The sequence below is a fragment of the Mustela putorius genome, unplaced genomic scaffold (assembly GCF_011764305.1).
Source record: "Mustela putorius furo isolate JIRA1106 unplaced genomic scaffold, ASM1176430v1.1 tig00003858_pilon_pilon_pilon, whole genome shotgun sequence".
Classification (NCBI taxonomy): Eukaryota; Metazoa; Chordata; class Mammalia; order Carnivora; family Mustelidae; genus Mustela; species Mustela putorius.
In genome coordinates this window covers 37023823-37050030 of record NW_025422010.1, presented here as the reverse complement: position 1 = coordinate 37050030, position 26208 = coordinate 37023823, and the positions used below count along the sequence as shown (strand labels likewise).

At 35.9% G+C, this 26208-nt stretch overlaps 1 protein-coding gene across 2 annotated transcripts in view; it reads left to right on the top strand.

Moving 5' to 3' along the window:
- Nucleotides 1-26208, top strand: part of RIT2 (Ras like without CAAX 2) — a 379620-nt gene that overhangs the window by 50314 nt on the left and 303098 nt on the right. For both annotated transcript variants that reach the window (XM_004752234.3, XM_045065576.1), the window contains exon 2: nt 25826-25882. In XM_004752234.3, coding sequence (XP_004752291.1) covers nt 25826-25882 — 57 coding nt within the window. The remainder of the gene's footprint in view (nt 1-25825; nt 25883-26208) is intronic.

Below are 26208 nucleotides of genomic sequence, written 5' to 3'. Positions count from 1 at the left end.
GGCACTGGCCTTGTCTTATTTGCAGTAACTCATTTTATATATAGTGCTTCACATTGGGGAAGCCAAGGGCTAGAGCCTTCTGTGATTTAACTGAAACAATAAGTAAGATCGTGGTATCAAAGAAGGCAGAAAATAAGTTTGCTGATTAGAACAATATATTAAGGGACAAGAAGAGGCAAAAAAAAAAAAAAAGAAAGAAAGAAAAGAAAAAATAAATCAGGATGCAACAAATATGAATAAGCATTTCATTCTGTTAGTGTTCATCCCTGCCTTAATAAATAGATAACACAATGTACTATATCCAGAAATAGTATTCACTGGCACCCTACATTTATATAACATTCTGGGACGGTTAAACTTGCTTATCTAACCTACATCATAAAAACAAGAACAAAGAACTTTCTTTGTTGCTTATTTCCTTTCTTGCTTGCTTGCTTGCTTGCTTTCCTCTTTCTTCCTGAATTCAGACCACGGAAAAACAAAACACCATGCATATCTTTAAATAAAAGTTTATTTTGACATTTAGTGTTAGAAGGCAAGAATAAGGAAAGAAGGCGTTTGCTTTTTTTGCTGAAGGTAACTCAAAGACTGTGAACAGTTTTGTTCAGTAAAAAGTTACTGTCCCGGTCATTCCTCCTGGTGAGGCCTAGGGGACCCGTGATGGCAGAGGTCCTTCCTGATGCCAGAGCAATTCACACATGTTCATACAGTGCATCTTCTGAGACTCTGCAGGGTTCGAGTTCCCAAGCGGAGGGGTTCAAAAATCCAAATTCTTTACTACCTTCCTGATTTATTACTTCAATATGTTCAAAGTGTAATAAAATGGCTGTCAAGCGCCCACTCCTTGTTTCTTAAGTGCTACCGCTTACACTGTCCCCTAGTGGTCATTTCTCAACCTAAAATATGATGGGGGATTGAGTTGCCTTTAAACCACAGCTTCTTTAAGTACATATTTCCCTGGGAGAAAACAGCTCTGGGAAGCTTCCCAATAATCTTTTGCAATAAATGTTTATTAACTTTGATGACAGTGTCTGCACGGTCTTGGGAGGAATATTACTTTTGTTGGTTTTCACATTCGGTGTGCTGGGGTATTGATGGGTTTTGCTGTTATGGCTTAGCTTTCCTGAGAGCTCGAGTCATCCTTTAGCATCCCGGACATGGTCTTTCCCAGGAATTTTAAAAGTGTAAATACTACTTGTACCATTCAGTATATTATTGTGCAAGACACTCCCGGTCAGCTCGGGCTTCTGTAGGTGTGATACTAACAACCAGTTACTGAGCATCCACTGTGCGCAGATGCAGACAGGTTATTGAGAATGACCTCGTGTCATTCCGACTCTTGCAAACAGGACAGGACGCTTCCTCTACATGAACAGACTTGAAGGCAGCCAGTTCGAGTCAGAGAACAGCTGAAGGCTAAGTACAGAATTCACCTAAACAGATCATAATGTTTAGGTTGATAGCGCTAAACTGAAACAATAAGTAAGATCGTGGTATCAAAGAAGGCAGAAAATAAGTAACCTTTATAGACCTGTTTGTCAACACCTACAGTATCTGCCTGACCCTGACTCTTTGGTTTCCTTCTCTGCACTTATATCTTTGCTTAGCAGACCCATAGTTTCCCGTAGTTTGAACTTTTATGTTCCTTTATATGCAAATAGTTCCCTCCAAGACCAAGAACATGCACAAAACCTCGAAATCAGTCCTAGCACCTGTTACTAGACAAAGTTATCTCTTTCGTGTGAGAACTGGATTTTCGCTTTGTGTTATATTTTAAACTACATCATTCTCCTCAGACACAATGAAGAACCATTTTCTATTTGTAACTTTCAGGAGTTACTAAGGGAAATACCCCCCAAAATATATATATATATATATATATATATATATAATTAATTATATATATATATATATATAATATATATCCATGCCATATATATATGGCATGGATATCCTCCCTGCTGTGGATAAGGTTGCATCTATTCCTTAATCATTTTTTTATTCTTTTCTGGAGAACTTGAAGAACATCGTGTCTTGACTTTGAGGTAGATACACTTGAAGTTCAGAGACTAACTTAACTAATCTGCTTCTAATTCAGCCTCTGACACATAGCTGTCAAGACCCACATAATTTCTGTCTTCCTTTCATAGTGCCATTTCATCACTGTTTTCGTCATCAGGCATCCATCAAGCACTACCAGAGGACATGGCCCTGGATGAGGCCCCATACAAAGGGAATTATGTTGTTTGCCCAGCTTTTCTCTATCAGGAGAAGATGCTATGTCTTTCTATTTTTTGAGTTTATTTGCATGAACAATCGAGAAGCTATCCCAATTTATCAAGCTGTCCTTTTCTTATAAACAAGGCACAGCAAATACACCATCAGAATCAGGTGGAGAAATTTTTACAATAATAATATATCAGCTGAGTCCACGGGTCTGGAGGGGTACCCATTAATTGATGCATTTAACAGGAACCAAGGTGAATTCAATGCACAGCTAGATTTTATAACCAGAGAGCAGATGAAAAATAGCAGGTCGAAAGCCACAAATATCACCATAGGAGTGTCTCTACAGAATCAAGATCTTCTTCGTTTTTCAGATTTAAAAATTAACTTTGTGTGTACACAATGGGATTAATAAATCCTGAGACTAATTCACTCTAATCAGATTTTTTTTTATAAAATAAAGAATAATTTAAGAACCAGAATAGCTAATTTACAATGAAAGTTATTCCTTTTCAAATGACTAGAAACATATTTTATGTTATTCCTGGAAGCCCTTCTAGCATCAAGATACAAAGAAAATGCAATGGGAAAGCAAAGAGTTTTTAAAAATTAAAATGGAGTATAAGAAATTGAAGAGGGCTGTGGAAAATTTTACCCAAGTTATTCAAGGAGTCTGTCCTCCTGATGATTAAAATACTCATTTTCCAGATATCATTTATATCTTCTTAGACTTTATTGGAACTCTGGCATGTGATTACTCTTCAATTAATTTCCTTGATTCCATATGGGCCTCCTTTTTTTTTTTTTTTTTTATTACAGATGGTCCTTGACTTATGATGGTCTGATTTATGATTTTTTGACTTTACAATATACAAAGTGATACTCATTGAGTAGAAACTGTACTTTGAATTTGGGATTTGGATCTTTTCCTGGGCTAGCAATATATAGTATGATACCACAGTGATACTGGACACAGGCAGCAAACCACAGCTTCGAGGGAGTCAGGCAATCACAAGGTTAAAAGATCTATACACTTACAACCATTCTCTACCTGCACAGCCATTCTGCTTTTTTCACTTTCAGTACAGTACTTAATAAATTACATGAGTTAGTCAGCAATTTTATTACAAAATAAGTTTTGTGTTAGATGGTTCTGCCCATCTGTAGGTTAGTGTTTAAGTGTTCCAAGCACTTTTAAGGTAGGTTAGACTAAACTATGGTGGTTAGTACGTTAGATGTATTAAATACACTTTCAGTTTATCTTTACAACTTACCGTGGCTTATCAGACTGTAACACCATCACAAGTTGAGGAAGATCTGTGTACCTTTTTTTTTTTGTTTTTTTAAAACATATTACTTGACATCATCCAATTTAGCTCCCAGGAGTTAGAAATTAGCCTTCTTTCTGAGATACAGCAATCTTTCTAATCTTATTTGTAATGCATTTATAAATTGCCTCAAAGGGACACTTTTGGATCTCATCCTGGAATTTTCTGTGTCCTTAACTGGGTGATGTCATTTTCCTGTCTACCATCATGTCATCCATTTTTCTCCAGGGGGCATATTTGAATACTGACCTAGCTGCATACTCTACCCTTGTCATACTTGCCATCATGGACAGCTATTTAGATGGAGACTGGCTAGAATTTGGAGATGGGGACACAATAAAACTAACTTTCAACAAAGAGATGACCATAACTTTTCCTGTTTTGATATAGAATTACAAAGAGGGTTCCACATACTGATGCATGTCAGGAGGTCTGCTGAGGGCACTTTTAAATATCAGAGTTTTGTAAACAGAGTAATGATAAAAAATGAGGGAACAAAGTCCAAAATACATTTAAATTGCTGTATTACTGGCAAATATGCGTAAAGCATGTACTCAGATTCTGAAGTAGATTATATTGATGGTTTCTTCTATTAAATAGATGTCAGATCCAATCAGGAAATTTCTCCCACAAGAAGCTCCTTTCTATACAATAGGATAAAACAGGGCTCGATTATTTACAATGGTTTAAACCTAAAATAGTTTAGTACTATGCAAATGTATCTGTCAATACTTGATAACACCCTTTTTTCTCCTCATTATCTTTCAAAACAGCTAATATATTAAATTAAGTTAATTTAACTTAATATATAAAAATAAATTAATATTAAATTAAAAAATCAACAAGTATTTATGAGGCAGTAACTATACATAGAACTACTTTTTGATAAAAAGAGTGAGATAAAAAATTGAATTACTGTCCCTCTCTCATCCTTCCATCAAATAATGAAGACAGCAACAAATATTATATATCTCACTACTATGTGTGAGCTATTAAGCTTAGTCTTTTCCTATCTTCCCACCTAACAATTCTATATCCATTTTATACATAAAGACCCTTTTGCTGTTTAAATAAGTTAAGGTGGTTTTCCATAGATGCACAGTGATGAACAGAGTGATTGAGAGTGTGGGCTCAGACTACCTGGGATTCAAGTCCAGGTGTGGCTCCCATTCCATGACCTTGGGTAAGTTACCCAATCTCCCAGTGCCTCAATGTCCTTATTCATAAAGTGAGGATAATTTTAGCATCACAGCTTAGGGATTTTGCTCACAATCCTACCTGTAATAAGGTGTGTGAAATCCTTGACAGAGAACACAGAAAGTTTAGTAAGTTAGTCTACACAGTTAGGGAACAGCATCATTGTTAGTGCCCTGACTTTGAAGCCCATACCCACTACACTCTGGCCATGGGTAAGAGGAGGAGGCATACGCCAGGAAGCACTGGATTCAAATCCAGCTCCCCAATGAAAAATGAGGGGATGTTGGCAAGTTATTTGAACCTCTCTGGGTCTCATTTAATTATCTATCTAATTGTACTCCTGAGAGTTGAGAAATCATGCAATGTGCCTGCAACTAACAAGCAGGGTGTAACTTATCTTCTGTTCACTCCTAAAGCCACTTCCTCCACCCTTTCTCTCCTTCATAGGCTACTTGGGAAAACAGATATGAGTAAATGAGGAAATTGGAAAAGGAAACAGAGAATAAATACTTAAGGTATTTAGAAGCATTGAAGATTGGAAGGATCAGGGAAGTTTTCAGAGTATGAGAAAAACTGAGCTAAACTTTGTTGAGTTTAGACAGAGAAGGAAACAGGCACAATAGTGACACTGTTGGAGCCAAATCACAGGTATGGAGTTCACAGTTTTATGTTCAAATTCAATCTATCACATTAGGAAGGATTTTTGAGCATCAAACCAGAAAGTTTGGAATTTAATATTCAATGAGAGTCTAGCATGGGAGATTATATGATATATCCCATGGATGATTCAGGAAGTTAGAGTTTAGAAATATTATCATCTGTTTTCAAATTAGATTTTATATCGTATGAATCACCATGGACATTGTAATAGAAACAAATAAGTCCAATTAATAAATCACTCCTATACAGAGCTCTTCATTCTTTATGCAATCCTAATTAAATGTCTTAGCACATCCATATTTCTGTCATGATTTAGGTTCCTATCTTTTTCACATATATCAATAGTACTATTTAACTTTTTAATTATATATGTAATAAAAGTTAATGCAATAATTAAAGGTTGACATAGTAAGAAGGAAAAAGAACATGATTGTTATTTATTAGCTATTGTTTAACAGAAGGACAATGGCAGAGAAAGGAGAAAAAGAGGACGAATTCATGCTAGGAGTGTCATCATTCAGGAGGCTATTGTCTACAATACTTTGTAAAACTTTGGTAGAGCCCCAAGTCCCTTGTCCGTCTCTTGGTCATACAGGATATGAGCAGTGTTGTGATCATCCAAAATCCCACATAGAAAGATAAGGAAAGAGTGGGGAGGAAACAAAGGAAGTTCAAAGGAAGCTCTAGTTTGAAAATGATTTCATCTGGGGAATGGTGACTGAGGGGTATCCTAAAATACGTTAAAGACTTAAAAATTGAACATTTCTTTTACATAATGTAAATGTTCATTTACATTATTTTGTGGGTTAATTATTAGAGAAGTCTCATAACCCTTTGAGTAATGAGCTATTTCAAAGCAAGAACAATACACATAACAAATACTTAAATGACATTTGTTCAGTTATTCATATTTAGACTAGTGACTAGCATATCATTAACACTAAAATTTTTTTCTAAGTTAAGTTTTTTTGGTAAATTGAGTTATAATATTATTTGAAAAGACATTTGAGGGATCATTTGATTTCTAGACTCATGTCTAATTTTTTGATGGATGTCTTCCAATATGAATGCAAAAGAACCTTAAACGGAACCTAACCTATGTGAAAATTCATCCTCTTTTTTGATCTTTTCCCATTCCTCTGACCTCCGAGAAAAGAGGATACACCCTTGTGTATCTGATACACCCCCAAAATAAACATCTTTTACATCTCCTAAATATTTAATCTGTCTCAAATTCCAGCAAATTATCTTCCTATATTTATCAATTCTATTCCTCCCTTTCTGCCTCTGCTGCTGAAGTCTTGTGTCAAGCCTTCATATTTTCTTGCATAGCTTTCCTACAGAAGTTTCCTAACAGGCATCTCTGCACCCAGTAAGGCCACTTCATATCTTTTGCTTCATTTTTGGCCTGGGTTTTGTTTTCAATATGCAATTCCGAATATGTCACTTCCCTCTAAAAAAATCATTTCATGATTACCCATTGATTTCTAATGTTTACCATGGCATAAAGGCCCTTGGTAATATGACCTTGGCTTCACTCTCTATTCTCCATCTCACCCTTCCAGACCCTGGGCTCCACCTGAATTACTAGAAATTCCAAAATGTAGGGATGCTTGTGTGGCTCAGTTGAGTAAGCCACTGCCTTCGCTCAGGTCATGATCAAAGGTCATGGGATCGAGTCCTGCATCGGGCTCCTTGCTTAGAAGGGAGACTGCTTCTCTCTCTCTGCCTCTGCTTGCCACTCTGCTTGCTGGTGCTCTCTCAATCTCTGATAAGTAAACAAAATCTTAAAAAAAAAAAAAAAGAAATTCCTAAGTGTAACATGTTGCTTGAGCCTTTGGGACTCCTGAGCATACTATTTCCTTTGCCTGGAAGTCTCCACTAGTCGTACTCTATTACACCTATTCCCCATTCAAGGGAAGCCCCCTCCCATTCTGAAAAGTAATTACTCATTTCTGAGATGAGATTGTATTTCTCTCCTCTTCGCCTAAATAAGAACCTGTGATTATTACAACATTTTAGTGTCCTGAACTCTGCTCTGAGTTCCTTGAAGACAGGGTTTACCTATTTCAACTGCCTGTCCCAAAACGTAACAGAGTGCCTAAATGTAGTGCAACTGTTTGTTAAATAAAAGAAGATTAAAAATTAGTAATATAACTAGGACAGCCCTTGTGGATTAGCACTAAGGAAATTGAACTAGAGCTGTTACTGTGATTTGTCTGTATTAACTTAATGAGCTAGCATTAGCCATTGTGAGAACTCAGCTCTCTTGACACCATTGCTCAATGATCTTTCTATCAAATCCTGGACAACTTCCAGGTAGTCTTACTGTGTCATTGTTTATAAAGGGAAGTACAGACTGTCTTTGAGATTTCACATGCCAGTGCTCATTCTCATAATGAATATTAATGCTGGTTTGCTGGTTATTTCTTCATAATTCACCTAACTTCTGCTCCTGAGCGTAGGATGCTATATTAATAGTGTTGCAATTTATATACCAAGAAGAGAAAATAACAGAAAACAACCCTAATCACATAAGCAACGTGCATATTCTAAGCATACACAATCCCTTTCATTTTAGTATAATATGGTAGAAACAACTTTGGAAGCCAGTACATTGATTATGTTCTCTTCTCTACTAACTCATTAATTCAACAAAAAAATAAATGAACAACTGGCATTCCCAGGATAATACAAGGACTATCAAACAGTGTGCTCATAAAAGCAAAATACCAGTTGATTGAAATGTTACATTTCAAACAGATGGGATAGCATCATATGAACATATGTGAGTCATGGTTTACAAAAACATCATATTCTAGCTAATTTGACCCTGAGACCACAATACAATATTAGAAAAGAGAAATCATATAAATTATTCCAAATAAAAGAGTTCTAAAAATCTTGATAAAGAATGGTCACAGAGGGCTTAGAACTACCCACTCACTAGTTAAAGTTCTTTTTATGTATTACTTACATTTTTATGACAACCCATTACACCTATTATTATTAATCTCACTTTATAAAAGAGACAACTGAGAAATGAAAGAATTTCCTGACTCTGTCATAGACACAAACATATAAGTACCAGAGTCAAGACTCAAATCCAAAAAATGTCTTAATCCTCTAATACTTGTTTCCTTAACTATTTCACCAGAGTGAGAGTTGAGTATGATCTTACAACCTAATCTAATCATCCACCTCTTCAAATTATTGGTCTTAAAAAAATCTGATGAATTCATTTATTATCAGTGGCAAATCAGTCACCAGTCTTCACTGAATACCTACTACATTTAGTATCCGGTTTGATAATGGTTACAATATGGTTACAAAAGTAAAACAGGATCCTGTCCCTGATCTCAGTTAGGTTTGAATATAACTTGACATCTAGGTGAAGATGACACTAATTAATGTAATACAGTGGTAGTTAAAATAACTGGGTTAGAAGTCAGAAAATCTCTCAGTTTCATGGTTCAAGCCCCAGTACAAACACACTGCTGGAACACCAGATCCTCTGGGATGCCAACGGTGGTGTAAATTTCCCTGGGTCAACCTCCCTCAGAAGCCACTTCCCTGGTCTTGCATGCTTCCGGTTTCACTGTCAATTCCTAAGGCTGCTGCCATGCATAACCAGCCAACTTCCATCCCAGGGCAGGTCTAAACAGTTGAATGCCTCAACATTCTGTGTGTAACATAGTTTCAGTGAAGGAGAGGAACAACAGAATGGAATTTCAGTACAAAGCAAAAACAAACTTCAAATTTAACATCTGTCATTAAATTGCCTCAAATTTTCTAGCCATAACCTACTGCAGTGTTTCTCCCTGGCATGTCCCTTCTCTCTAGGAGAAATCATAAAAATCATTCCAGAAGAAGACTTTAAAAGCAAATCTTGATACATAATAAGCCCCTGGCTTTAGACTTCATCATAGTAATTTCTTCCTTTTTTCTTCACATATAACTTATTCTTCTCATATGACCTCCTCACTTCCCATTTCATAAATAATTACATACTTCTAAGTAGTTATTTTTTCTCAGGGTGCCTGGGTGCCTTAGTTGTTTGAGTATCGGATTCTTGATTTCAGCTCAGGTCATGATCTCAAAGTTGTGAGATCCAGGCCCACGTCAGGCTTTGCACTGGATATGGAGCCTGCCTGAGATTCTCTCTCCCTCTCCAGTAGCTCCTCCTCACCCTCCCCCACCTCTCTCCCTCTTATAAATAAACAAATAAATGAATAAATAAATAAATGCTTATTTTCTCTTTACGTTTTTTCAAGAAATGCTTCTGTAGAAAAGCTCAAACATTACCTTAAAATATAAATTAGAAATTTAGTTTTTGGTGGTTTTTTTTGTTTTGTTTTGTTTTTAGAAATATCACCAAAATTTTAATTTTAGCTATCCTCAGGGAAGGGTAGAGGGAGAGATCTTACAGAAATATACTAAAACGTTTTTTATTAAACAAAGCATTTATTTTTAATTCCATAATTTGATATTTTGTGCATTTGTAGAAGTGGTGAAGTCTACTTTTGGCTGCAGTTGTGGGAAAAAAGAAAGGCAGGAAAAAGGAGAAACAGGTGTGTGGGGGAAGGGAGACAAAGTGAGGGAAAAGGGAAAGATGAAAACAAGAAAGGCAAACACATCAGCACAATAGCCATGAATATATGACACAGAGACATAGAGAAGAGAAGGTAGAAAAAAGGACATGAGAAAGAAGAAAAACAGAGATCTGGAGTTATAGTTAAGTATCTTGACCAAGCAGTCTGCCCTTTGTTTTATCTTTAATTACAGGCTTTTAAAATGTTACGATTTGATGTATGAATAATCATTGTTCTTTTCACTTGTCTTCATTTAACCAACGCTGAGGTTTTACTCTACATCAATGGTACTCAAACCTTTTTGTCTTAAAATTATCTCATTCACTTGACTATTATTGAGGGTCCCCAAAACTTTTGATTATATGGGTTATTTCTATTGCTTCATACCATATTATAAACTAAAATTTTATAAAACTGAATCAATTAATTACAGTTATAATAAATACTGTGCAAGAAAAAGCATGTTTAAAAAGACTTTATTTATTTATTTATTTGAGAGAGAGAGGGCACAGAGGGAGAGTGAGGGGGAGAAGCAGACTCCCCTCTGAGCAGAGTCTGATGTGGGGCTGAGCTCAGGCGCTGAGATGAAGTCAGATGCTCCACTGACTGAGCCACCCAAGGGCCCAAAGAAATAACATTTTATATCTACATTTTTCCAAAACAACAAATAAGTTGAGGAGAATGACATTATTTTACATACTTTAAAATCTCTGAAGACACCTAGCTTAAAAGACAGTTGGAGTCCCCTGCCTACTTCTCTGTTCAATATGCTGCAGTATGTTGTTTATGAAAGAAATCCAGTTTCATACAGATAGGAAGATGGAAGATGTAGAACTTAATTAACTCTTGTGAAAAGGCCTCTCAGATCTCTCAGAGTTATTTGGCTGCATTTTGAGAACCACTGTCCTAGACAGAATAAGCACGATTCAGTTCTGTAAACTGAGTTAACACCTGCCCCATTACAAGCAGACTGCATTCCAGAGCTGTATTGGGGTGGAAGCATGTTTCTCATGGAGGCTGCAAGAGTGCTATATCCAGCCAGTAGATTTGTTCATGTCACCGTAACAAACCCAGTATAAAGAACCAACTGGCAATATGTTGAGATTTAATAATGCAGTCACAATCTGCCCTAAACTGTGCATCTCCTTTAAATTTTATCTGGAGTCATAATTATGTAGACCTAATCCTAACCTCCATGTCATTTTTCATTTGAACAGATGTTGTACCATGTCCAGCTCATTCTGTGATTTTATAACTGTAAAATTGATTATTCTCACTAAAATTATAAGACTTTTGCATCAATCTGCTACGTTTCAGATTTCTGGGTTTGTTCCTTCATTCCATCCTGCCATTATTGCCCTAAGTCTTCCTGTGGATACCTGGTTTATTAGCCTTTACGTTTAGATTTATGTCATTTCATATATGTTGTGAGAAGAAGCATATAGTTTGAAATACTGAATAAACCAAGGAATGTCCTTAAAAGTATATAGCATTATATGTAAAAAGAAAAAAAGAAAGAAAGTGTAGTGTTATAAAGATTATTACAGTGGTGCCTGGGTGACTCAATTGGTTAAGCATCTGACTTCAGCTCAGGTCATGATCTCCTGGTCCTGGGACTGAGCCTCATGTTGTGCCCCCTGCTAAGTGGGGAGTCTTCTTATCTCTCTGCCCCCCTCCCTGCTTGTGTACTCTCTTTCTGGCTCTCTCTGTGTGTCTCCCTCAAATAAATAGACAAAGTCTTAAAAAGATAAAGTTTATTACAGTAATTAGCATGGATGATCTGGGTGAGGCCACAGAAAAAGTATGCCTTTTATTCAGGGGACCACTCATCTTCCTTTTCCAGAGCTTTTCTCCCTGGCTGAAGCATCTATCCTGTCAGGAAGGACATAAAAACTGATAGAAACTAATGGTATTTTAAGAAGAGTGTCTTGGAATCCAGAATCATTTAAGGCATTAGAAGGGAACTTTCAGTTAGGAAGAAGGGAGTTGTAATGGGGCAGGAGAAAATAACCCATGCATGCCAATGCCCTTCTGGTAAAGTAAGCATCTGACTAGTGTGGAGAGAAAAAAAATCTCTTCCTCTAGCCATCTCAGGTTCTCGAGCTGGCTCCATGTAAGCTGGACTAACAACAGATTCAGAAGAAAAAGTAAGAAAGCATACAAATTTATTTCAGTTTTACATGGATGGAGTCTTCCTAAGGAAACGAAGACCTGAAGAAGTGGTTTTATAGGTTTGAAGAAGAGTAAAAGTTATAAAAAATGTGATAAGACAAAAGGGTACGACCTAAGGGTGGTAAAGGGTGGGGGGGGATACTTACCAAGGCCAGTTTGTTCAGCTTCACTTGGCATCCCTACTTCTTCAGAGACAAAGATGCTCTTTTCCTCCAAGCCTAGGAGAGTGGCCTTCACGTGAAGGTCTTATGACCTGCTTCAAGGGAAACTGAGAATTTTTCCTACACCTTCTGTTTCTCAAGTTCCTTTAGTTTAAAGCATTCAATATGCCAATGTGTCATATTTTGGGGTAGCTTGTCCTGAACTTCATCAGTAGCCTATGACCTGGTCTACAGAGTATTTTAAAATTCCTAGAAACAAGATGGAGAGTCATCCAATAAAGAAAAATTCTTAACAAATACACAAATATTATAGTACTCCAAATCACAGGTGTTTTATGCCTTGGGAATCTTCTTCCAAAGCTATGAAAGAAAAACCTTCAGCCCCAAGACATATGATGTCTATCAGTTACTAATGTGATGAAACACCAGGAAACGCTTTGACTGCAGGATCAAGGTGTGAACGGAGTAAATTCTTATTGTGGCAAATAATAAGAATATCAATTTGGATACAGACTAGATACTAATATCTATTATAACTCCCATGACAAGCCAAATATATTCTAAAATCTGAGCCCTTTAAGACTTTCCAGTTACTAACACCCATTCACATGAATCAGACTCCAATAACTGTCTCCATTAATTGTTATACTAAAAACAGAGTTAAGGAGAAAGATATATTTACCTACGTTAGTACATGTATGCAGGGCATCAGTAGTATTTCATTTACCTAAAGAGATGAGGTTTATCCTAAGTGATAAAATACTTGGGAAATGATTGGTGAGAATGTCTATTTTTCTTTTTTGTTTCATTGAGTACAAAATAAACTGTCAGAATAGAGCAAAAAGGAATGACTGCTAATATTGAGTTTTAATATCCATCACTTCTTTTTGTGTCCCATCAATCATCCTTGAAAATCAGTCAGTGAAGATAAATAGAATTTTTAATGTCCTGGAAAACACCATTTCTCTCTGTTGGCAGAGAGTTTATGGGGAGAGGAAGAAAAAGTGATGGAAAGGGAGTGCTCCATGAGAGGGAAAACCCTCGGAGATGGAGACTGCAGGGTGGCCTCTCCCATCCATCTTCCTGGTTTAGTGCCATCCCCCCCAACCAAATGGTAACCTCTTCTCTCCTCTCCTCTCTTCTCCTCTTCTCAAGTAGGCTCCATGCCCAGCATGGAGCCCAATATGAGGCTTGAACTCAATATGATCATGACCTGAGCTGAGATCAAGAGTCAGACACTTAAACGACTGAGCCACCCAGCCACCTCCAAATGGTGCCATTTTCTAATCTACCCCTTAATCTCCAGATCTTAAGCCCTTCCCTTTCAACCATCCTTATCTTATATCCACAGATATATGGGCACAGGGAAATACACCGAACAGCAATAAATGTTTTATAACTAAATGAACAATTACATTCCCATATTACCTGTACACCTTTGAACCATAATAATTGGTGGAGAAGATCCAGATTTTGCAGGCATAGGTTTGTTATTTGTCTGGGTTACTGAGCTTCCTACATTTTGATATCAATATGCTGAATTTTATTTTTTATTTAGAAGGCACTGAACTCCTATTGCTGACTTCCTCTTTCTAAATGTTGATTCTGTAAAAATTTAGAGACTTGAGTAGCCCTAGAGAGACTAGGAGAGCCCCATTCCTGTGAGAGATGTGTGAATTATTAAAAAAGAACGGTGGCATCAGAGTGAAGATAATTGCTCTCATCTAATTTCTGAATTTTAGTATTCTTTATGGTCTACCCAACAATTTAAACTCTTCAGTATTAAAACACAAAGAAGTAAGGAGTAATCTTTGGATGTCTTTGCCAAACTCCATGAAGACCCTCTTATATATTTCTATTGTTATTATCTCCTATTTCCTTGACTTTAAAAGGATCTTATTTTTCCAGTTTGGGAGCATTCCAGGTCGAAAACTACCTCTTCTCATTCAAATACTCAACAGGGTGGCCTGCCCTCTTGGAAAACACCCCATGCTGTGGCTTCACATGAGGCTGTTTCTGAATCCTTGATTCAATGCATTTTTAGAAAATGTTTGTAACTGGGAATGCTGGTGGGAAAATAAGAGAAGTATCAACCACTTTCACCTGCATGTAACTGTAAGTAAGCAGGTAATTTTAGATTATTCACTTATTTATTCACTCAAAAATATAAGTATTTCTCACGTATCCATGCTATTATTCAACAAATGGCCCACTTATGAGAGAGCACACTTTTTCAGTTAAGAGAGAGGAATTGGAGTGCCTTGGTGGTTCAGTCAGCTAGGTGCTGACTCTTGATTCCAGCTCAGGTCATGTTCTCAGGGTGAGGAGAACAAGCTTTGCATGGAGCTCTAGCTCTGAGCTGGGCATGGATCTGCTTAAGATTCTCTCTCTCCCTCTCTCTTTGCCCCTCCCCCACCCCCTCTCTCTCTCAAAAAAAAAAAAAAGAGAGAGAGAGAGACAGAGACAGAGAGAAAAAGGAAATAATAAGAAGTAGTTAGCACAGTAGAAAGTGTCTGACTTTGGAGTGAGTCCTATGGCCCAACCAACTTTATTCTGTGATAGATCTGTGACCTTGATTAAGTTAATGCATAGATTTTTAAACATTTTATTACATTATTCCTTTAAGGAGTTCTGAAAGATTAGGTACACAACTCACATCCTTTCTGTTTTAAGATTTTGTTTATTTATTTAGAGCTCCCAAGCTGGGGGAGGGGCGGAGGGAGAGGGAGAGAATCTCAAACAGACTCCCTGCTAAGTGCAGAGCAGGATATGGGGCTCCATCTTATAACACTGAGTCTATACCTGAGCCGAAATCAAGAGCTGGATGCTTAACCAACTGAGCCACCCACCTGCCCTCATCTTGTACACTTTTAGATTGATATCTAAAAATTTCATCCTAAATTTAAATTGTTTTAAAGGGTATAATCCTAGCTTATTTTAAATAATGGTGTTTTAAGTAATGATACATTTCTTATAAATATATGCATCAAGGCATAAAAGATTCTCTTTAAAAACTGCATAAACAAGTTCTTTAATAGTGGAAAATGTGACATTGTTCCTAGTCTTCCTGGAACTTGTATACACATTAAATTTTTTCCCATACAAACCCATCTTAATGTAATGTATCTTTATATTTTAGCAGTGATCCTCTAATAATTTTACTTTTTCTATAGTAATAGTTGTCACCATCTAACACACTATTGATCTATATGCAAATGTGTGACATTTTTATATCTGTCTCCCTCTCTAATTCCACACATTTTAGAATGTAAGATCCTAAAGGGCAGGGGCCCATTTTCCTCAATGCTGTGTCAGAAGTACCTAAAGACAGGGTGCGGCCCATTATATAAAGCAGTGTCTGACACTTTTTCGATAGAATAAATGAATGAGTGACTATCAGGAAGGGAGCCTGGGAAGCTCTAGTAAGGAGGAATGGGTTTTGATTTAAATTCATTGATGAGAGAATACCTCCCAGACAGGTCACATGTGAATCATAATCTGAGACAGGCCCATCTATCTGGGCATAGAGCATTTCAGCAGAAGAAACAGCACCAGCAAAGACTTCCCTGGAAAGGGTCATGGCTGGAAAGGTTTGAAAACCTCCCAAGAAACTAGTATGCCTGGAACAGAGTGACTCAAAGGAAGACAGAATTAGAATAGAGATAACAGAAGGAGATTCTAAATGTATCAAGAACAAATGATGGTAGTGAGAAGCAGAGGAAGAAATAGGTGTTGCAGAATGCTTAATCTGGGTGCATTTTTAAGTTGTCTTGTCTTCTTCCACTCATATTGCAGATAAGAAAAATGACAGCGAGTTTAAGTAATTATATCAAGGTACCACAACAGACCAAGGGACAAATGGAAGAACATCTTAGTGACCAGATTCCCATCATCTTTCCCACTCCACTGGCAGGCCTGAATATCCCAAAGGGAAAGTCATGAATTGTCAACCTCTATCTTTGTGTAGTTAGATTATATTCTCCAAAGTTTCAGTTCAGCACTCTTCATAAATATTAAACTCTGGGGGGTCAGGGAGTTGAGGAGAGTAATAATAAAGTAGTGTGTTTTTATGCAATATTTTAATCTTTTGAAAAATCTGTAGAAAATTATTCCCTTCTTTTTATAAACTTCCTTTTTCATAACTGTTAGTCTCTGCCTCTGGGCAAATACCACTGACATTCCAAGCAAGGTGATACATAGTATTGTCAGATTTTTCATGTGGGTAAACTTGGTGGTTCAATGCTGAATTATGCAAAACAAGAAGCAGTTGATTTAAATTTAACTTTAAAATGAAACAGTAAATTATTGGCATATCTGAATAATAAAATGGACATTTAAATAAAGAACATATGCAAAAAAGAGGAGTCCAATCAAAGTGGGTTTGTTTTTTAAAAAAAGTATTATATTTAATCTCTCATCACTGCTTTTGTATGAACATTGAAGATACAATTGCCCATTATTTATTGTATATATTTAATGAATATTTTATGAAGTCCAGGAAAGCACTACATTTACATAACATATGTTAATGGGTTGGCCACTAGTAACGGAAAGGGTCCTTGATACAAAATCCATCAGGTGCTTCCTGATCTGTGGCTTCATATAAAGTAAATGTCCATTTCAGTGGGGGAGGGGAAGAGCGGAAGTATCTTGTTTGCTAACAAAGGTCATCCACTAATTGTAATAATTTTAGAAATCAAAAAGACAGAGTATGAGTCCACCAAATATACTTTATTTCTATCTTTAATTACTTTGACTAAGATTACAATGGATGACTCAGTTTTTCTGATCTTTAAATCTCTTCTCTGCCTGAATGCCCTCTGCTCTCTCTTTGTCTTCATAAAGCTAGTGAAAGACAGACTGACTTTCGGGGAAGTGTTTATGTGCATCAGTATGACAAACCTCCCATCGCTATCTCTTATCTCCAATTTTTCATTATGGCCACAGAGTTGAGCTGAAAAAAAAAAACAAAGCAAAATGAAACAATAACAGCAAAAACTTTGCCCATCATTTCAGATATACCCTTAGCTAGAGACTTAATTTTTAAATCTATAAAATTATACAGATTCCTGCCATGTAGATTGCTTTAACTCATAAGAATTTAAACAGATGGGTTTTTTGGTAATAATTCCTTGAGCTGTTCATCTTTAAATAAAGATGCCTTATTTTAAAAAATGTCGACACATCTTTCATGGAAATTAGTAAGAAAACAGTAACATTAAGATCTGATAGTTTTTCAGAGAATGATTATTCTTTTGGGGGTGAAAAGCGTGGCATTTTATTTTTCTTCATTTGACATTTTCACATTTCCTTCTGATGGTCCTTTCTGCTGTGTACTAGAGACTACTCTGTGTTCACCAAAATCCCTTTCCTTTCCTTCATGATGTATACCTCAGCCTCATAGTCCCCAAAACATAATGAACGGATCTTTGACAAAGGAGTAAAGATAGCATAATGGAGCAAAGCTAGTCTCTTTAATAAATGGTGCTGGAAAAACTTGGACATTCACATGCAAAAAAAAAATGATTCTTGACATAGACTTACACAGGTCAAAAATTAACTCAAAATGAATCATAGACTTAAATGTAAAATGCAGACTTATAAATCTCCTAGATGATAACATAAAACAAAACAGGACATTGGGTATGGCAATGTCTTTTGAGATACACTATCTTTGCATAATCGATGAAAAAATAATAAGCAGGACTTCATTAAACTTAAAAACTTCTGCTTTCCCGAAGACAGTTTCAAGAGAATTAGAAGATAATTCACAGACTAGGAGAAACTATTTCCAAAAGAAACATTGATAAAAGACTTATTCAGAGGCATCAGGGTGGCTCAATCAGTTAAACATCTGACTCTTAATTTTGGCTCAGGTCATGATCTCAGGGTCCCGAGACGGAGTCGTGTGTGGGGTTACACACTGGGTGTGGAGCCTGTTTAAAATTCTCCTCTCTTTCTCCCTCTACCCCTCTCTCCAACCGCCACTTGTGTGCTTTCTCTCTCTAAAAAAAGACTGTTATTCAAAATACACAAAGAACTCATAAAATTCAATAATAGGAACACAAACAAAAACATGATTAAAAAATGGCTACAGACCTTAACAGACACCTTGCTAAAGAAAAAATATATATGGCAGAAAAGCATATAAAAAGATGTGCCACATGGTACGTCATCAGGGAGATATGAATTGAAACAACAAAGCACCACTAGACAACAATTAGAATGATCGAATCAAGAATATTGATGATACCAAATGCTGCCAAAGATGTAGAGCTAAAGTTCAAATAAATGAACTTGCATTCATTTCTGGTGGGAATGCAATGTGGTACAGATACTTTGGAAGACAGTTTGGCAGTTTCTTAGAAAACTCAAACACATCTGATATAAACATATCTAGCAATCATACTCCTTGGGATCTACCCAAAGGAGTTGAAAACTTATAGCCATGTAAAAATCTGAAAATGATGTCTATAGTAGCTTTGTTCATAATTACCAAAATTTGGAAGCAATGAAGATGTCCTTTAGTAGGTGAATAAATAAGTAAACTGTTATATATCCAGACAATGGAAAATTACTTGGTGCTAAAACAAAATGAGCTATCAGGCTATGCAAAAACATGGAAGAACATAAGAGTAGGTTAGTGTGAATAAACTAAACTTGCCTAGTAAAAGAAAACAATTTCCAAATTGGCTCTGGAACAATATCCAACACTATGTAGTATACAGTAGACCCACTTAAAGTACAATGATTTAAAAGCAAAAGCCTTGGCAAAGATAAACTAAGCAAATTAAAAATAAAACAGTGATTACAATGTTGGTATCAGACAAAAAAGACAAAGATAATTATATGTGATGAGGAAAGACTCTCTTTAATAATAAAAACCTCAAACCACAACAAAGATATTACTGGTAACAATACTTATACAGCAAATAAGACCACAATTATCTGTAATTTGTGAACATAAACACCATTCTTAACAAAAGACAGAGCAGTGGACAGAATATAAGAATATAAAACAGTTAAAAATAATAAAGTAAATCTTATTGTTGCATATATCAAATACTACCTTCTTATCACTATAATTTGTTTTACTAAACACATAAATTATATATTAAGACACCAAAAATATTAGCAATTACATAAAGTGGAATTATTAGAAGTCATAATTTCAGATTACAAGTCAATAAAGCTGAAATTAAAAATAAAATAAGCAAAAAAATCTCCAGCTGGAAATTGAAAAGAGTTTTCTACTTATCAACTCATACATGAAAAGGAAAAATACAAATAAAAATCATAAATTTCCTAAAAGTAATACCAAACTATGTAGGGGATAGAAAGTAGAGATCAGAGGATAATTCATATCTACAAAAAGTTTACCAACAAAATTAAAAGAATAAAAATAAATGTACTGAGTTAACAAAAAAATGTAAACCAAAGAACACAGCAGGGAAGTAATACAGACAAAAGCAACAAAGGAAATTAAAGAGAGTCAATGAACATTATTAATAATAGTAATCACAATGAATAAACATTAAAATTTTCTGAAAAAATCAACAAAATAGACAAACTAATAACTAATTTAAGCAAATAAATAATGCAGATAGCAAACAAAAAATTATAAGGTGGAAATTGCTACTAATACAAAGGAAATTGAAAACATCACAAAGCACAGTTCTTTGAGAAGACTGAAAACCTAGATGGATAAGTTCTTAGGATAATAAAGTTTCCTAAAACTGTCCCCAGGAGTGTTAGAAAACTTAAACAGATAAATAGGCACAGAATAGAGAAAGTTTATCAAGGAAATACCTCTATTAGAAAGACAGCTGGCTAGATGATTTCTTGAGAGATTCTACTAAACCTTTAAAAAACATACAGTTCGAATGCTATATTAACTGTTTTGGGGCATAGAAAGTGAATGAAAATCTCCCAAATTATTTTATAATGGAAATGTAAGATTGATACTGATCCAGATAAAGGTAACCCAACAAAGAAAACAAACATTACTTATTGATAATAACCTAAAAATCCTAAACAACTTACTGGCAGACTCTAATACCACATGAAGAAAAATAAGACATCATGACCAAATAGACTTGGTCTATTTGCATCCCGGATGCAAAATTGGTTTAATATTTGGATGGCTATTAAAATAAGTTATCCCTCCCAAAATATTACCACATTAATGGTTTTTAGGAGAAAAATCATATGATTATTTACATTGTACTGAAAAAACTTTTGAAGAAATATAACTCTGATTCCTTACTAATTCTAAGAAAGCAGAAATCAATCACTATTTCCATAATATGATGAAATATGTAATATAGCACAATATTAATACTGTGAAAATAAGTTATTCTCACTGAGATCAAGAAAAAAGTCAAAGATGATCCCTGCCTGCACTGTTATTTAATACTGTCATGGATGGATGAATTAACCAATGAGTATTAACAAGAAAATTTATGAAACAAAACTTGCAAACTGTTTCTATTTGTAGATGATATGGTAGAAACTCCTAAAAGGTCATGATAAAAATAGATCAAAGAATAAAATAGTTTAGGAAGGTAGAGAGTTGAAAATTAGGAAACAAAAATCAATAGCCTTCATAAAAACAAATAATAACAAATAAATAAACAAATAAAATAAATAAATGAATGAATAAGAACAAATAATAAATACCCTAATGGCTCCCTTTGATACAGAGATTCTGTGGCCCAATATCAGTATTTACCTGATTCATACACACAAATCTATTTGGGTCAAGGTCTCTAAGATACCTAATGGAATCCAACCAATATTTGTACTTGCCTCCCATCATCCCTTCTCATTTCTTCCTCACCATTCTTATCCCTGGCTAATATCCACAGCCTACTGTTGAGCTCAGTAATACTGTCTCTGAGACACGAACGGCTAACAGTGCACTGGCAAGGATTTGGACTCTGACTGGATCTCTGAATACAAGAGACCCATCCTTATATCATCCAGAGTTTTAGTACTTTGTAGAACATTTCTTAACTACTTCAAATACATCTATACAATACATCGCTCCCCCGCCCCCCCAAAAGGTCAACAAACCTCTCTCATTACTAAAATACTACAGTTATTTTGGTAAACTGTGAAAAATGTTCTGAATCTGTTGGTGTAGGGCTCTTCTAAAGTGTATGGAAAATGTGAGATTGCTCCTCTTCAAAATTTTGTAAAATGACTCTTGTTATCTTTTACAGAACAGGAAAGCCACAGACAGAGTAAGTCTAGGATAACATTCGTGAAATTTATTTCTAGTAACATCTTGGCCTCCTTTCCTATGTCTGCCTGAATAAACGGACTGGAATTTGTTCATGATTGCCAGCTGGATTTTGTTAACTGATCCATCAAACTGGTTCACACTGAAGGTTAGGAATTTTGTATACTACTCCTCAAGGGATACTTAAAAAACAGACAAACAAAAATGCATAGTAAGAAATGGATATTTATGCTGAATATTAGGAATTTTGAAGAGGCAGATTTGAGAGGTTGGGATTCTCAGATGCTCTTTAATCACAATTTTTGTGGTTGTCTTCTTTTTAAGCAAAAGACTGATTACTGACATTTATGGTTATTTAGTAGGACAATATCTCTCAATATTGTGAACATATGTGTATAGGAATTTGTATTTTGGGAAGGAGACATAGACCTTCACTTTCATTAGACACTTAAAAACTGATGGATTCAGGTATTATTAAGTCAATACAATAAAACCACTGAAGAGAAAGGGAGAGCTATTATTGAATTTCTGGCAGAATGGTTCTTTGGCAAAATAAAGAGAATCCCCAGACTTGACGGATGTAAATCTGTATGTAAACCTATATATCATAAAATAAATAGAATTTAGTCCCCAGTACAATCGATAGGTATTTAGCAAATTAGTTATCTCCAACATTGAATTTGACATGTATTTAGGAGAGATTTTTCAAAAACTGTTTGTTTTACATATCATCTCCGCAAAGGGGAACTGGCTCTTAGATATCCCATCAGGCATCCACTTTGTAAAACACAAAAGAAACTTTTACAAATCAATCTTTCTAAAATTACCTTTTGAAGTCTGGAATAAAGCTCAGCTGGCTCCCTCTTCTTTGGTTGTGTCTCAGTGGCAGGTCAGAAGATTTGAGAATTGAAGGGCTTTTTCAATTATACAATAAGCAGCAGCTTTCCATGAAAGCACAAATGTCATCATCTAAATCTATGCTAGGTATTCTTATAAATACTTGTAAGAAGTAAATCTTTGATTCATTTATTTCTGATACTGGTTTTGTGATTCTCAAGTGTTGTATTAAATACATCTATCAATTCCTAAAATGCTTATATATTCTTCCTTAAATTTGTTCCAAACTTCTTCACCTTCAGAATTCTTTCCTGGGTTTATAGAAATTAACCCAGACCCTAGTTATACACAGTGTTTTCTAATGCTTTTTGGGGACTTCTAGGACTATCATGTACCGGCTCCTGTTTGCTGAACAATTTGAATGTGTCAATGGAATAGTATGACATTTGAGTAGAAATATTATTAACATTGTTTAAGAAAAGCAGAGCTGGGCAGTAAAGTGGTAAAAGTAGATTTTACTCAGGAAAGACTGCAATAGGGTAAAAAGAACTCCCTCAGTCTAGAACTGGGCTCAACTCCAAATACAGGGACAAGTGGATAGCCAAGGAGAGAGTTGGGGGTGGGTGGATGGAAAATCACTAAAAGGGTAAGGGGATTCTGGTTGAATATACGTAATAGGATTCTTGCTGAAGGTAGATCAAAGTAATCCTGGGGGTTGGAGCTGAGGAACTTGATCAGATATCAAGGGTGATCGTATATTAAATATGGAGAATTTTCTCCAAACTGACTTAGTAGGACTCCCACTAAAACTTGGCAAAGCAGAGATGAGCATGGGTGCCTGAAAGTCATGACGTGGTTTAGAAGGAGGCTTCAGAGGAGCCTGATGAAATTTTGGTCAAGGAGAGCCTTTGTTAGTATGATATAAAAATGAAGGAGAAGGTGAAGGCCGTGCTAGGACACAGGCTAAAGGCATGTTCACAGGTGGAAGTCCTTCCTTTCATAAGTCCGAGAACACAGCATAGCTGGTTGGACAGTGGTGGAAGTCAAGCCTGAAGAGATACAATGGGCCCATGAAGAACCACATTACTCTTTATCCTAAATCCTTGCTGACATATGAATAACCAGATTTTTTTTTTTTAAAAAAAGATGACTCTGGTGTCACTATGAAGGTTAATGGAAAGTAGAGGAAATAGCTACAGAGAAATCGATTTTGAATCTATGGCATTAGAGATTTAAAATGTAAGATTCCAACTACAGTAACACCAGAAAGAACGAGGACGTATTTGGAAGATATTTTGGAAGTAAAATGAAAATTCATGGAGACTAGATGGAAGATATGAGAGGGGAAATGTCCAACGACATCTTCAAGATTTTATCCCGGATAACTGATTATCGTAAGATGAATATGAGGGTCTTGCCACATAGTGAATAGGTGTGTAACTCTTCACCTTGAGTAGAGTGGAGGATCTCCTCATTTTAGTTCTAAACTTACCACGTTTGAGCTATCTTTGAAGTTCAGTCGATTAACTAGACACACCAAGTGTTCACTGGGAGCCCAGGCCTCCAACCTCTGTACTCTATCTGGGAGTAAACCAGCTGGCAGTAAAAAACAGAGGAGAATGCTCTTTTTAAAACTCACAATCAGGGGTGCCTGGGTGGCTCAGTGGATTAAAGCCTCTGCTTTCAGCGCGGGTCATGATTTCAGGGTCCTGGGATCAAGCCCTGCCTCGGGCTCTCTGCTCAGAGGAGAGCCTGCTTCCTTCTTTCTCTCAGCCTGCCTCTCTGCCTACGTGTAATCTCTGTCTGTCAAATAAATAAATATAATCTTAAAAAAAAACCAAAACTCATGAACAACGTTTTCCAAATTCTCCTTGATATCTACTTAATAAACATATTGCTTTCAGTTTGTTTACCTGAAATATTCTAACTCCTAAAGCCCCCTGTAAGAAATGTTCATTTGTATTTCAAAAATTTGCCCTAAACTGTCAAACTGAGTAATACTTTCATATGGAGGCTTCCCTTGTCAATGCAAAGACAGGAAGTAAACACTATCAAAGTGTAAACAGAAATTCTTTTTTCACTAGGTCAGGTTCTGTTTCTTTGCATTTCTCGGCAAGGTTGGACTAGTGCCTTGTACAGGTTTGTTGAATTTAACCGTCTTCTCTGTTTTAAACATTGGCTGAAGCATGAACACATTGTTAAAGGAAACCAGAGCTGGACAGTGAAAAGGTTAAAATAGATTTTATTTCCAGTAAGGTAAAAAAGAATTCATTATAGAACTGGGCTCAACAGGAAATTCAACAAGGAAAAGTGGGTATTTATAGGCAAGGAGTGCGACGGGCATTGGGAGATGGAAAATTACTAACAGGAGCCATCAGGAGTAAGGGAATTCTTGCCAAACAGACTTCAAGGGATTCCTGCTGAATGCAGCCCGGAGACGAGAGAACAGGGATGAGAGATTCCCACCAACATGACTTAGCAGGATTCTTGCTACCCCTGGACTACGCCAGTCTAGCAAGGGCAGGGACCTAGGTCAGATTTTAGTTGAGAGGAAGACTCAGGAGAGGCTAACTAAAGTCTGATCAGGGAGTCTTTGTCTCACACACACACCCACCAACCCACCCAAACACACACACTCACACATACACAGAGGGAGAAAAGAAAGAGATATACTATGCATGAATTCCTTTTGCAAGTTTTGTTGCCTTACTTCAGCATTTCATTTGTCTCCTAATAATGGTGATTTATATGAAGAAACTATAATAGAAATATTATAAATGTCTCATAGAATTATTGATTTGAAAAGAATACAGAGAATTTGGAGGAAATACCCCCCAAAAGTAATGAAAATTAATAAAGGTACCTAAATAGCATGGATCAGGCGAAATAAAAGTAACAAATAATTTTAACTAAAAAGCTGACTAAGGATAAAAACTCATATAATCATGTATCTTAATAAATAATAGAGACCTCAGAGATTATCTCCTTATTTTCAAGATGAAAAAGGTAAGTAATTCCCAGAATATGTATAGGACCTTTAGTGAAAAGTTCTTCTCAACCAATACCAACCGTTACACCAAAACAAACCAAGAAGGATCCTATAGCTACTTTATATTCTCATTATGTTAAGACTTCTTATTTTCACTACAATGTAATTTTTATTAAAATACACCAAAATTTTTGACATATTTATTCCAGAGAAATATCTGACATTATTTTCCTTCTATATAACACTTTTTCTCCCCTAGAACTTTCTCCAACATTTGGTGGTTCATGTTGCATAGTTAAGTTAGTCACTCAGAGAAGTAAGTCACTAGATCTTATTAAAAGACCAATGGACTACATTGGAGAATAACTTATTGGTGAATCAATGAATTTTTATTAAATTGAATTTATTTTTTTTTTCAGCAATGACAATGCAGTTTATTAGTCACCAGTTTCCTGATTATCATGACCCCACTATTGGTGAGTATAAGCCTCTTTTCTCCTTTAACCCATAAAAAGGCACTCTAAATAAGTGGCTGACAAATACTATTGATGTCTACAGAGAATAAGAAATATATTTTACTATGACGGAGTACACATACACATAAATATAGAATATATAAGCCACCACAACACAAGCTTCAAGCGACAATATTTGTCCTTACTTCTTGTGCACTCTCGTATTTTCCATTCTACTCTATTTCTTCCTGATAAATGATGCTTGGAATACATTAAGTTGATTTCAGGATCCACTAATGGATATCTACCTGTATTTGAAAAGCTCTGCTCTGGATAATATAAATGAT